We start from the raw sequence: 14,296 nt of genomic DNA on the forward strand, positions 1-14,296 counted from the left end.
TTCTCCGTACGAGCAGCGTACGTTGAATAATTATTCTTTAATTAATTCCCTCCCAATATATATATAAGATCCATATATCGACCGATCAGTGAATGGCCGCCACAGGCACAGGAACACTGTGCAGCACCACCGTCTCGACGGTCAAACCGGGCCCAAACCCGAAGAGAACACCCCACTCCAGCCCTTCTCCGGTGGTGGCCTTTCCTTGCTCCACAGAATTCTTCCTCATCTCGTCCAATATGAAGAGCACACATGCACTCACCATGTTCCCGTACTCGCTCAGAACGTGCCTAGTTGCTCTGAGCTTCTCCTCTTTCAGTCCCAGCTTCAACTCAACCTGGTCAAGAATGGCCGACCCGCCCGGGTGTGCAACCCAAAACAGGGAGTTCCAATCTCTTATACCTAGCGGAGCAAAAGCCTCCACCAAGCTTTTCTCAATGTTCTTGGATATTATCTCCGGCACGTCCTTCGACAAGTGAAAGGTAAGACCCACCTCGCGCAACTGTAAATCAATAGCACCGTCAGAGTCGGGAAGAATTGTCTGGGACGCGGATACGAGTTGGAAAAGTGGTCGTTCATTAATGGATGTATCGGGGTCGGCACCCACAATGATTGCTGCGGCACCATCACCGAAAAGGGCCTGACCCACGAGGGAGTCCGAGTGGGTATCATTGGGCCCACGGAAAATGACAGCTGTGATCTCGGAGCAGACGACGAGAACACGAGCACCTTTGTTGTTCTCGGCCAAGTCCTTGGCGAGACGGAGGACGGTGCCACCGGCGAAGGAACCCTGCATGTACATCATCAAGCGCTTGACGGAGGGTTGAAGACCGAGGAGCTTGGTGAGTTGGTAATCCGCACCGGGCATGTCTACACCTGTGGTTGTACAGAAGACGAGGTGGGTGATCTTGGATTTGGGCTGCCCCCACTCTTTGATTGCCTTTGTTGCCGCTTCCTTCCCAAGCTTTGGCACCTCCGCCACCGCTATGTCTTGACGCACGTCAAGAGACGGAGCCATGTACGCACACATGTTGGGATTTTCCTTGAGAATATTTTCATCCAAGTGCATGTAACGTTTCTTTATCATCGATTTATCACCTGCATGCACGTTAATTCCATTTGTTAATTAAATCCACAACAAGTAATTATTAAGTGGTCACTTATTAATATAAGTGACCACTTTATTCATTTGGCATGTATATATATATCTCGATCAGATGTAAATTCAAGATCATTAATTAAAAATTAATTAAGCACATACAAATTCGTCTAAACTTCTCCTTCAACTCGGTCATGTGCTCGCTGTTGGTGATCCGGAAGTAATAGTCGGGATAGTCAGCTTGAGAGACGCAGTTGGAGGGAGTGGCTGTGCCAATGGCTAAAATGTTGGCGGGACCATGTGCTCGCTGAGCATTTCGGATTTCCTCCACTGACGCCATCGATCTGTATGTGTCGGCCCGCTTAATTGACTCAACCAGCTTAGCTAGTTTCAAAAGATCGAGCAAGGAAGTCGGAATCTCTTTTTAAGCTTTGCTGTGAAATCTTGTGCTTTGGATGCAGTTACGGAGAAACCAGTGGCTCAGTTTTATAGGAGGGAATTGGGTAGGTTGAGTTAAGAAAATCTAAGAGATGCAAAGAGAGAAGTTTATTGCTTAACTTTCACTGAGAGGTACACGGTAATATATATACAAAAGGTACACTAAAAAATAAGGAATGAAAACATACACTAATTTACAATAAAAAAGAAGATATCAATTACAGCCCAATTGCCTTATGTGAGATATATTCTGTTAATGTGTTTCCTTATAGCCGTTGAGAGTTCTTTGCTATTTTTCCTTACTGATGTGTTTCCTTGTAAATCTTGAGAATGCCTTGTTGTCTGCACATTAATGGTTTCCTTGTAAGGCAGAGAATGTTTCCTTGGTTGGTTGCCCATGCTTTCCTTAGTTGGTGTCAACGTTTCTCCACAGCTGTAGAATATAGGAGCTGATTGCTTGACAGCTTGCATGGTTGATAGTGTTTCCTTAATTGGTGTCAACGGGTCTTCATAGCAAGATGTCATAGTTGGATGGTTGACAGCTTGCAAGGCTTTTGCTGATGTGGAATTCATACTGCTAACATCCCCCTTCAAGTTGATGGTGAGGGGACGAATCATCAACTTGTTACGAAGAAGAAGGAATCTTGAAGTGGTCATACTGTAACGACCTAGATTTTAAAACTCTTATTTAAATAATATTAAATAGATTAAAAATATAATCGATAAATTAGAACAATGATATGTGGATTAATGATATTAAATAACTATTTAGTGTTAAAGGTATATTACATTGATTTTTGACTTCTTATGTATATTACTTCAATTCTAAAAATTTAGCTTCACTAATATGTTTATGGGCATAATCAAACCCAATCTAGTAAATAAATTATTTATATTGGTGTTTAGTGAAGTTAGAAATTAATTTGAAGCTTTGCAATTTTTAGCCTAAAAAGCAGTGTCTTAATTTTCATACTGTCTAAATGAGATTAAAACTGCTAAAGAAAGATACCAAGGCTAGCCACCTTTGTTGAAAGCTTAAAGTCTTCTAGTAATGATGATTATAGTAAATATCATGATTATAATGATTTAATAAGGCAAGTGGCCAAGTGGGAATGCAAATAGTTAAAGCCTAAGTTGAATTGGAAACTTTGTATAGGCCAAAAATAGGCTAAAACGAACTCGGATGAAGTCGAACCAAAAATATAAAATGTTTGTCTCGAAGTCCTTTATCTACTCTCAAAATTTCATGTCAATCAGAGTATGTTTGGACATTGAAAAATGGATCGGGATACACTGCCCTCATTTTGGACGAAAATTCTAATTGGTATAGACCATGAAATATGGACTATGTTCATTCTTTTGGTTAAATACATCTCAACCCTTAGATCAAATGTGTAAAAATAAATCCTAACCATTCATTCTCTCATAAATAAAGCCTTAGCTAAATTCACTTTCACTTAAGTTTTTACAATCTTAGAACAAGTAAAATTGTTTGCTCCTCCTTTCATTTTATTTCTTAGTTCTAGTCAAATACCATATAGCCTAGATCCTTTTTGTAGTGTTCAAGCGTTTTTCTAAAACTAGCTACCTAGAGAAGATTTGGTGGAGTTTTACTTCTAAAGGATTATTGGGTAAGTGTTTCTTGTATAAATATCATGATTTATTGCTTTTATTACTTGTCCTCATTTAATTGTTTAAAGACCCAATAAGCGTATAATGTAAAATAAAGTAATAGATACAAGTGAATTAATAATAAAGAGTTACTGGACAAAATCAATTAAGGACTTATAATATTATCTATATATTATTTACTTTACAGTATTTACATTCAGTCATTTCTTTTATGTCATTTAAATTTCTGTTCATATTTCTGGCGGTAACGACCATTTGATCTCATCCCCGAAATATGCATTATTTACATTCAGTTATTTCTTTTATGTCATTTAAATTTCTGTTCATATTTCTAGAGGTAAGGACCATTTGATCTCATCCCTGAAATATGCATTATTTATATTCAGTTATTTCTTTTATGTCATTTAAATTTCTGTTCATATTTCTAGCGGTAAGGACCATTTGATCTCATCCCCGAAATATGCATTATTTACATTCAGTTATTTCTTTTATGTCATTTAAATTTTAATTCATATTTTTGGCGGTCATCCCCAGAATATGAATTCAGTATTTACATTCAGTCATTTCTTTTATTGTCATTTAAATTTTGATTCATACTTTGGTACGTATGGACCATTGGTCTCATCTCCAAAATATGAGTCATGTTTTATATATATTATTTATAATACTTGTTTGTATTTAGTGATACTGGTCATTAGCCTCGTCACCAAAAATGAATTCAGGCATAAAGCTAGTTATAAGTAACTATCTTAGATTAACATAATAAAATGAGTAAGAAAAGATGAAGTGACGGATAATAAATAAATATAAAAGGATGAGGGTCTTTAAACAATGATATTATTGGAGAATGAACTAAGTATTATTTGTATGTATGTATTATATGCAGAAGTGGAGCAGAATACTACACTAAGGAGAGTACTAGCTTTGTTTTATTGTTATAGGAATTCTTATTTTGTCTTATTGATATAATTTTGCAATACAACTGCTGCATAATGTGTCTAATAAAATGGGCTGATAAGATAGCCACTTTAAGAACAAGCTTGGTGGATTGCCGCGAGGAACTGTCGGTATCTCAGTGGATAGGGGTATATAACCGTCCAACAGGCCTAATATATAACTAAGCTGGGGCGGTGTAGTTGCCAGCACCAAACAGGTAAACCTCTAAAGTGTGAGGGACATAACGGACGTAAGCGGGCTGAGAGCTCATGACAAGAGGTCTGAAGAAAGATTATCATAAAACACAAACTAATATGTCATTACGCTGCATTCACAACTCATTCATTATTATATATTTTATTCTTTAATCTTACTTGTTCAAACTATTCCTTTTAATCTTTATCTCTAGGAAAATAGATTACTCACTTGTTTGCCTATGTAAATATGATAACGTCATCTTTACATAGATCTTGATGCAGGAATAGAAAGTTAGGACGATGGTCCTTTTACTGGTTTTGATGGTTGATAGACCATCTGCTGCAGGATTTATGCTTACTCTATGGAGCAAGTCTTATTTATGTTAATCGCTTTTATTATGTATGGTGATGTGTGTAAACTTAATAAATATTACTATGTTAATTTAGGTGCCGTCTGTGGCATATATTTGGTACACCTAGTGTGTACATATGTTGTAATGAAAACTATGTTTCTATTTTAGTTAATAATATATCACCTCGAGGTATTTCAGTCAGCTCAATTGTGTTGTGTAAGTTATTCCTAGGTCATGGAAAAGGAAAAAATTATACATACTCCGCTATAAGATTGTATTTTCTAAAGTTGCAGCGTCACGACTTTGATATTTGCTAGTACAAATATCGGGGCGTTACACATACTCTTGGTGAAGACATTCGAAGGTTGATCATAGGTAGAAATGTATTTGGCGATCAAATCCTTGTTAAGAAGTTTTTCATGAATGAAATGATAGTCTACCTCAATATGTTTTGTTCTTGCATGATACACGGGATTAGATGCTAGGGAGAGAGCACCAATGTTATGCACCCATAAACATGGCATGACACATAACACAATGTGTAGTTCTTTAAGGAGCATCTGTAACCAATACATCTCAACTACTGTAAGACTCGTTTAGCTGCAGTGAGATGAACAGATGTGGGAGTATGGAGGAATTGACAAAGTTGATTGACACTATAGGCAATGTCGAGTCTTGTCAAAGTGCAATATTGCAAAGCTCCCACAATGTGACGATATTCACGAGGATCAGGTAATGGATCACCATGAAACCGTGACAGTTTGCCTCCAGCTGCACATGGGGTAGATGCTGGCTTTGCTCTAACCATTTTTGTACGATGGAGAAGATCAGTGATAAACTTCCCTTGATGAAGATGAAGGCCAGTTTCGGTCCTTGATGCTTGGATGCCGAGGAAATAAGCAATAGCACCTAAATCTTTAACAGCAAACTCATTCTTCAATTGATCAATAAGTTTAGTAATGACAGGAAATGAGTTGCTAGTTACAATGATATCATCCACATATATGAGAACAAAAACACTAACAGTAGATGAGTGATAATGGAAGAGGGAGGTATCGACTAAGGAACCTGTGAAACCAATTTCCAGCAAGGCTTGGGATAACCGCATGAACCAAGCTCGAGGAGCTTGTTTGAGACTATAAATAGACTTGTGAAGACGACAAACAAAATCAGGGTGTTGAGTGTCTTCGAAGCCTTTTGGTTGTTCCATATACACCTCTTCCTCAAGGTAACCATGAAGAAATGCATTTGATATGTCAAGTTGATAGATAAACCAATTAAATTGCACGGCCAAAGCAAGAACTAACCGTAAGGTAGCTGGCTTTATCACAGGACTAAAAGTCTCATTGAAGTCAATTCCTTCTTCTTGATCAAACCCTTTAGCAACAAGTCGCGCTTTATAGCGATCTATGGAGCCATCAGGTTTTTGTTTGAGTTTAAAAACCCACTTGTTCCTTACAACCTTTTTATGGAGAGGACGAGGACATAGAGTCCAAGTGTGATTAGAGAGAAGAGCTTGGAATTCAGATTGCATTGCATCAAACCAACATGGGTTACCAATAGCCTGATTGAAGGTTTTAGGGTCAAGAGGGAGGGTGATGGATGAAAGGGCTTTGAGTGGATGCTTGGTAGAGTAATACAAGTGGTAATCAGGGAAGTCTTTGGGTTTAGAGGAATTGGTTTGGAACCGGGTGATCATTCGGGAAGATGCAAGGTGTTGTTGAGTTTGGGAGGAATCGGGCTGTGGTGGCATTTGAAGCTGAGAGGACGGCAAGAGAGCCAATGGGGCTGTAACACCTTCATTTTCTACATCATTTTCTGCAGAAGCAGAGGCTGCTGCAGTAGATTCTGCAGAAGCAGAGGTTTCGGCAGTGAATTCTGCAGAAGCAGAGGTTTCAGCCATAGGTTCTGCAGCAGATTCAACTGCTGCAGTAGGTGCTGAGTGATGTCAAAACCAGATTGTGGGGATGAACATGGTGTTGCAGGAACATAATTAATAAAGGTGGAAAACGAATTATTATTAAGACCAGAAAAGTTAGAGTTTAAGAGAGGAATACCTGATGATGTTGGAGATGTAGTACCAAGGAAGGTATCCTTTGCAGGCCGAGTGAAGAGAGTAGCAGCAGGAAAGGTCGTTTCATCAAAAATTACATGTCTCGAAATGTAGACACGACTGGTTGTAGGATCTAAGCACCTATACCCTTTTTTATTAGAGCTGTAGCCTAAGAAAATGCATTTGGTTGCTTCTATAAGCGAGTTGATGGGAATTGTAAGGCCTTAGTAATGGATAACATGCACATCCAAAAATCTTAAGAAATGCATAATCAGGGTGGTGTTTGAAGATTTTAAAGAATGGAGAATGGTTTTCTAATACGGGAGTGGGCATTCGATTTATGAGATGCACAGCTGTGAGAAAAGCATCAACCCAATATGTGGGTGGAAGTTTTGATTGTGCTAGAAGAGTAAGACCAGTTTCTGTGATGTGGCAGTGTTTTCTTTCAGAAATTCCATTTTGCTCGGATGTATAAGGACATGTGAGTCTATGCAGTATTCCATGTGAGTCAGTGAATTGCTTGAAGCTTGTAGAAACATATTCTCCTCCATTATCAGTTTGGAGTTGTTTAATTTTGTAGGAGAATAAGTTTTCTACAAGTGATTTAAATTTAATAAAGCAAGTAAGCACATCTGACTTTTGTTTTAAAGGAAACAACCAAGCAAATCTTGAGTAGTCATTAATGAAAACAACGTAAAACTTACAACCACCAATGGAAACAACTGGTGAAGTCCATACATCCGAATGGATCAATTCAAGCGGATGTGTGGATCTTCTTAGGGAATCAGAAAAAGGTAACTTCCTACTCTTAGAAACATGACAAGACTCACACAGCTTATTAAACTTGACACTTCCAGAAACGGGGAGTAATGATTCTTGAAGTAACTTGTGGATGATGGACTCTGATGGGTGTCCAAGTCGAGAGTGCCAAACATGGACAAGTGCTGTGACTCCTAGAAAAGCAGTAAAAGATGAGACAAAAGCAACTTTTGATGGACGTTTCTTTCCTTGAAGCTGCTTGAGATAAATGGGGTACAACCCATCTTCACTCGGTCCTTGGAGAAGGATTTCCTTGGTCTGCAAGTCCTTAATCACAAAATAGGTAGATGTAAGAATAAAGTAGCAATTGTTATCCTTACAAAACTTCTGTATTGAAAGCAAGTTAGAAGAGGCATTGGGGCAATGTAATATATTATGTAAATGGAGCAATGTTTTAGGAGTAGAAATCAGAGTAGAACCCGTGTTGGCAATCTGCATTCCTCCTCCATTTCCCACTGTCACACTGTTGGATCCTTGATAAGGTTGTTGCAAGGACAAGTTTTCAAGCTCTGCAGTGACATGATTGTTTGCTCCGCTATCCATGTACCAAGGTTGTTCATTTTCTGGAACAGCATGTGTATGTACTGTCATTGCTGCTAGTTGAGATGGTGGATGTCGGCCTTGGAATGAGAAATCCATGCGATAATAACAATCAAGTGCCTGGTGGCTTGTCTTTCCACAGATTTGACAAGGAGTACGATTAGCATTGAAAAACTGAGAATTTGGAGAGTAAGGTTTACCATTCTGTCGTGGAGATGTAGCAGGTAGTACTCCTCTGGTATTGGAGTTTGGAAAATTTGGGCGTTGCTGCTGAGGAGGGTGCAAACGCTGATTGGGATATTGCTGAAATTTGGTCTTCTTGTTGTAGTATTGTTGCTTTGGTTTTTGCGTGAAAAACACAACTTGATTTGCCTCAGGTGGGATAGATTTTACGTGTGATTCCAATAAATATTCAAAATCAGCAACTCTATTTGAAAAGCATCAAATGAAATTGGGACATCCCTCGTAGCAAAGCTCAGTGATGTAATAAAGGGATGATAGGATGAGTTTAAGCCTTCTACCACATAGGATATTAAATCCTCATCATCTACAGCTTTGCCTACTGCAGCAAGTTGGTCAGCCCAACTCTTTGCAGTGAGCAAATAATCGGAAATATTTTGAGAACCTTGGTTCAAGGTCTGAAGCTGACGTTTAAGTTGTGAAATCCTTGTCTTAAAATTGGGAGCAAACTTTTTAGACAGAAGAGACCAAACCTGGTGTGTAGTATTTTGTCCGTAAACCATAGACAGAACCCTTTTAGAGAGAGTGCCATTGATCCAAGCTAGGACAAACTGATCTTTCTTCTGCCATACCTGATATGCAAGATCTATGGCAGAGGTAGGCTTGCCCTCATCATCAAGAACAAATTTTGAAGGACAAACTTCTGAGCCATCAACTATGCTCATGAGGTCATTGGTGCGAAGAGCGGGGATGAATTGGGTGGTCCAACTTTGGTAATTGGGTCCCTCTAGTTTGAGGGAAACAAGAGAGGTAGTATTTGGAGGCACAAAGGTAGCATTAATATTGCTGGAGCTAGAAGAGGCCATTTGGGATAAAAGTAAAAATAAAACAGGAATTGGGGTTAGCCTAAATGGCTCTGATACCAAGTTAAGAAAATCTAAGAGATGCAAAGAGAGAAGTTTATTGCTTAACTTTCACTGAAAGGTACACTGTAATATATATACAAAAGGTACACTGAAAAATAAGGAATGAAAACATACACTAATTTACAATAATAAAGAAGATATCAATTACAGCCCAATTGCCTTATGTGAGATATATTCTGTTGATGTGTTTCCTTATAGCCGTTGAAAGTTCTTTGCTATTTTTCCTTACTGATGTGTTTCCTTGTAAATCTTGAGAATGCCTGGTTGTCTGCACATTAATGGTTTCCTTGTAAGGCAAAGAATGTTTCCTTGGTTGGTTGCCCATGCTTTCCTTAGCTGGTGTCAACGTTTCTCCACAGCTGTAGAATATAGGAGCTGATTGCTTGACAACTTGCATGGTTGATAGTGTTTCCTTAATTGGTGTCAACGGGTCTTCACAGCAGGATGTCATAGCTGGATGGTTGACAGCTTGCAAGGCTTTTGCTGATGTGGAATTCATACTGCTAACAGGTTGGATGTGTTAGGTGGTTTTGACCTTTCACAACCTCAAAAGCTGATCACTAGGCCCTTCCACAATCGACGTGGAATAATCTCAACAATCTCTCCTTCACACATCGGGTCCTAGGTTGGAGCAGCAACAACCTGTTTCTCCATGGAATGTTGGGCCGAGACTTGTTGGTAAACCTGGGTTCTGATACCAGTGTTGAGTGGTCTTGAGTCTTTTTCAACCTCAAAAACTAGCTCAAGAGGTGAGGCTTTCCCTCACACTTATAAACTGACCAACAATCCTTTCTACAACCGATTGAGGATAACTCCAACAAGTTGAATGGGGGAGCCGGTGGCCACGTGACCTTGGGGTTAGGATATTCAACCTGTGGTAGATTTGCTACCACATTACCAATATATACACACAGGCACTACAAAAAAAAAAAATAATAATAATCATATTACTAACGCTTGATATACGGGTGTTTTAATTAAACACTCCTATATGGGGGCGTTTTATAATACGAACAACCCTACAAAAAATTAGAGACGCTTGCCCAATAAAACTCCCCTAATAATGAGTGTTCCAACAAAGTACACCCCAAGTGCCCCAATTTAATATATTAGGAGTGCTTTCTAACCAAATGCCCCAAATTAGGGGCAATATCCAGCCAAGCACCCCAATTTAATATATTAGGGGCGTTTTCTAGCCGAGCGCCCCAAATTCAAATTAATTACTTTCGTAGGCGCGCAAGACTTTAAATAATAAATCTAAATTTGCAAATCCCTCTGTCTCTCTCCCGCAACCCACTCTCTCCCTCTCACCATTCCGGCAAATCTCCTCGTCTCTCCGGCGCCCAGTGCCGCCCCCCACTCTCCCTCTCCCTCAGCCAGTGCCCCCCCTCTCCCTCTCCCCCATTCCGATGAAAACCCTAGCTCTGCTCCCGAGACGAACTTGGTACAAACCTAGAAGAAGGATGCCCTCATCGGGGTCGAGGATGTCAATAACAAAGGTAGAACAAAACTTATTTTCCCTTTACCTGCAATTTATTTTCCCTTCATCTGCTGCAATTGGGGGATTGATCCCCAGATTCTGGTTTAGAGTTTGTTTTGTTTTTTTGATATAGTTGTTTGGGTGTTTAGATTTAGATTTTGTTTGGGTGTTTGAAAATCTGGTTTGGTTGGTTTCTGCAGGTTTTGTGCATAAGTGTAAAGAGTTATAGTTTTTGATATAAAATTGATGCTAATTCATTAAAAAAAAAAGGAAAAAAATATAAAATGGCCCCTCAAACTACTAGCCATTTGTAATTTGGCCCCCCTAATGTTCAAAATATAATAAAGTAGCCCCACAAACTACCAGCTAGTTGCAATTTGACCACTCCGTTAGCTAAATTGGATGGAAAATACAATATAGTGTCGTTTTTTTATGTTAAGTTACTAAAATGCCATTTTGAAAAAAAAAACAAAAAAAAAATCAATTTAAAAAAGGCCCCCAAAACGACGTCGTTTGGCAAACCCTGAAAACAAATTAATTAAAAGACGAATTTAGAAGGGGTGGTTTAGGGGTGGCCGGGGCGAGCCACCCCCATGACTTTTGCATATTTCGATGTGTTCAGAAAAAATCACCGTCGAATGAAATTTAAAGTAAAGCTGACGTTTTTTCTTTTGGTTCACAGATTTGTGGTGAAGATACCAGATGGGATGGATGTAGAGCAGGTGGCACCGCTGTTGTGTGCCTGGGTGACATTTTACAGTCCACTGAGACACTTTGGTTTGAAGTAGAGTGGGTTGAGAGGAGGGATATTGGTGCTTAGAGGAGTGGGACATATGGGGGTGAAGATAGCAAAGGCCATGGGGCACCATGTGACTATCATAATTAAGCTCTTCGGATAAGAAGAGAGAGGAGGCTTTGGAGCATGGGGGTGGCTGGACGGCCACCCCACGACCCCTTTTTTTAATTAATTAATTTTTAATTTGTTTTTTAATTAATATTTTAATTTTTTTTTAGGGTTCGCCAAACGACATCGTTTTGGGTGCCATTTTTTCCTTATAATTTTATCCCACAACTATCCCATATATATATATATGAGGAATGATATAGCCCCAACTTGGGGTCAACTTTCGGCCAACTTTTTTCTTATTTTTTAATTTGACATATATATATATATATATATATGAGGAATGATACAACCCAACTTGGGGTCAACTTTCGGCCAAATTTTTCCTTATTTTTTTAATTTAACAAAATTAAAAATTAAAAAAGTTTTTGAAGCAATAATTTTTATTTTGGTCATTCTTTTATTTGGTATTTTTTTTTAAAAAAAAATAATATTGTATTTTTTTCATAATAATGACCATTTTTAAAAACATTGGTCATTATTATGAATAAAAATACAATTTTTTTAAAAAAAATACCAAATAAAAGAAGGACCAAAATAAAAATATTTCTTCAGAAACTTTTTTAATTTTTAATTTTTTTTTAAATTAAAAAATAAGGAAAAAGTTTCTGAAGCAAAATAAAATTTTTATTTTAAAAAAAAATACCAAAATAAAAATTATTGCTTCATAAACTTTTTTTATTTTTAATTTTATTATTTTTTAAATTAAAAAATAAGGTAAAAATTGGCTTAAAGTTGAGCAAAATAGTTGTACCTTTAACATTTTTCTATATATATATATATATATATATTACACTACGTTTTGTGATTATTTCACAAAAAGTAGTATTAGCGGTATTGTCGCCGCTATTAAGGACATATATATATATATATATATATATATACACTACGTTTTGTGATTATTTCACAAAAAGTAGTATTAGTGGTGACATATTGTCGCCGCTATTGAGTCCTTATTAGCGGCGGCCCAAATATTGATCATTAGCATCGGACCAACAGCATAAACCGTAGTAGCGGCGACATGAGCCAGATGCTTGTAGTGCCAGAGGATTTGGGATAAAACCATGAGTGCAAACTAGTGTCCAGCGGTAGTGGAAGCCTCACTATTTCAAACCAATCTTAGTTGGATGATGCATTACTCCCCACTAATCCACTTTTTGTGAAATAACAAATTCAACTTGCTCTATTATTAGACACCATGCATGGGTCCTTTGGATCTAACAAAACCATGCGCACGATGTAAAGAGAGAGAGAGGGAGAGAGAGAGAGAGAGAGAGAGAGAGAGCTGAGACAAGATCTGACAAATGATAATCCACTTGCATGCTGTATGTCTTTTCTGGATCTCTGTGACTGTGGGGCTTCAGAATTCAGTGTGAAAGAAAAGAAAAGAAAAGAAAATTAAGCTATATATATGCAAGTTTTGTCCTTTCTCTCTCTCCAACCCTGCATAAATAGCTAGAGAAACATGTTGATGATGAAGCAATTGTAGTGGGTTGTAAGGATGAAGCTTTACTTGTTTAGTTGCTGGATGTTAAGTATGATTCTCTTGGCCTCCTCAGGTACAATTTGCATTTACTTAAATGCTTAGGACATGCATTCTCCTTTCCTTAATTTTACAGGAAGTGGGAATATTGCTTTGGTGTATCTGAGTCTCTCATGACCAACAAGATGTCAACATCTGGTGCATCACTTGCAGCTTCAAAGAATATCTTATCCACCTTTGCTTCAACTAATTATCTTTTACCTTCTTTTTCTTCCCATCTGTGAAGTAATTATATGTAAGAAAGAGATAGAGAGAAGAAACAGGTCTTATATGGAATCTAGATCTCTAACAATTTGTTGTTCAACTTGCTAGCAATTTAGATAATAAATGTGATAAAGCTTTAATTGGTCTACCTGTTCGAGTAAAGTGGAGAATTGCTTGAAACTTGCTTGGACAAGTGAGCTTCATAAGTATTCTTTCACATTTACTATTCAGATTGTTGCCAAAGATCTTTTATTCATTTTTATCGAATTAGGGCACTAGTATCAATCCCAAGAAGTCATTTTTTTTACTTCCATACATTTTATGTTAAAATGTCGATAGGAATACTACAACTTTTACTACAAGTTTCTTGCAAACTTAACATAAAAGTCTATAATTGAATAAATGATTAAGCAAAAAATCTGAAATATCACTTTAATTATTTAGTAATTGATTTGTCAACCATACACTCATAATTATTTTACTAATGATCGATTGTCACGTCATTTTGTTAAAAAAAAAAGAAGTTTTTACTGTAGTATCTTGAACATTTTTCTTCATCTTGTTATTGTTTTGATTCTTTTCTCTCCCTTTTTTTTTTTTTTTTTTTTTTTGGCATGTTTAATGCTTATCTCTTTGATGGTTAGCAGCAAATGTGATGGAAGTAATGGTAGATGATGGAGGAAGGTGCATTTCCATTATGGACCCAAATGGATGCAATTTACCATTTTGCAGGCAACGTTGCCTTCAACAGAAGAATGGAAACGGTGTTTGTTTGACTAATTTTAAAGAGGGTTACCAGTGTGTATGTTACATAAATTGTTGACTTTTCAGCCTTAAATATTTCTTCAAAGTGGTGCCTTTCGTTTGTCAAAATAAAGAATCCATGTCTCCATGACAGGAAATTCATCACCTTTTTTTTCTTTTGTTTTGTTTTGTTTTTTTTTTTTTTTTCACACTATGGTAGCAGGAGTCAGCACATTTGAGAAAAACAA

General features: G+C 37.5%; 1 protein-coding gene across 1 annotated transcript; it reads right to left on the reverse strand.

Moving 5' to 3' along the window:
- Nucleotides 1-1,616, reverse strand: LOC132189059 (chalcone synthase). The gene is made up of 2 exons (XM_059603545.2): nt 1,262-1,616; nt 1-1,098 (listed from the first exon to the last, which is right to left on the reverse strand). The coding sequence occupies exons 1-2, from the start codon at nt 1,437-1,439 to the stop codon at nt 86-88; spliced, it is 1,191 nt and encodes a 396-aa protein (XP_059459528.2). The 5' UTR covers nt 1,440-1,616; the 3' UTR covers nt 1-85.
- Nucleotides 1,617-14,296: the final 12,680 nt, after the last annotated feature.

This window comes from Corylus avellana, chromosome 9, assembly GCF_965113065.1.
Source record: "Corylus avellana chromosome 9, dhCorAvel1.hap1.2, whole genome shotgun sequence".
Classification (NCBI taxonomy): domain Eukaryota; kingdom Viridiplantae; phylum Streptophyta; class Magnoliopsida; order Fagales; family Betulaceae; genus Corylus; species Corylus avellana.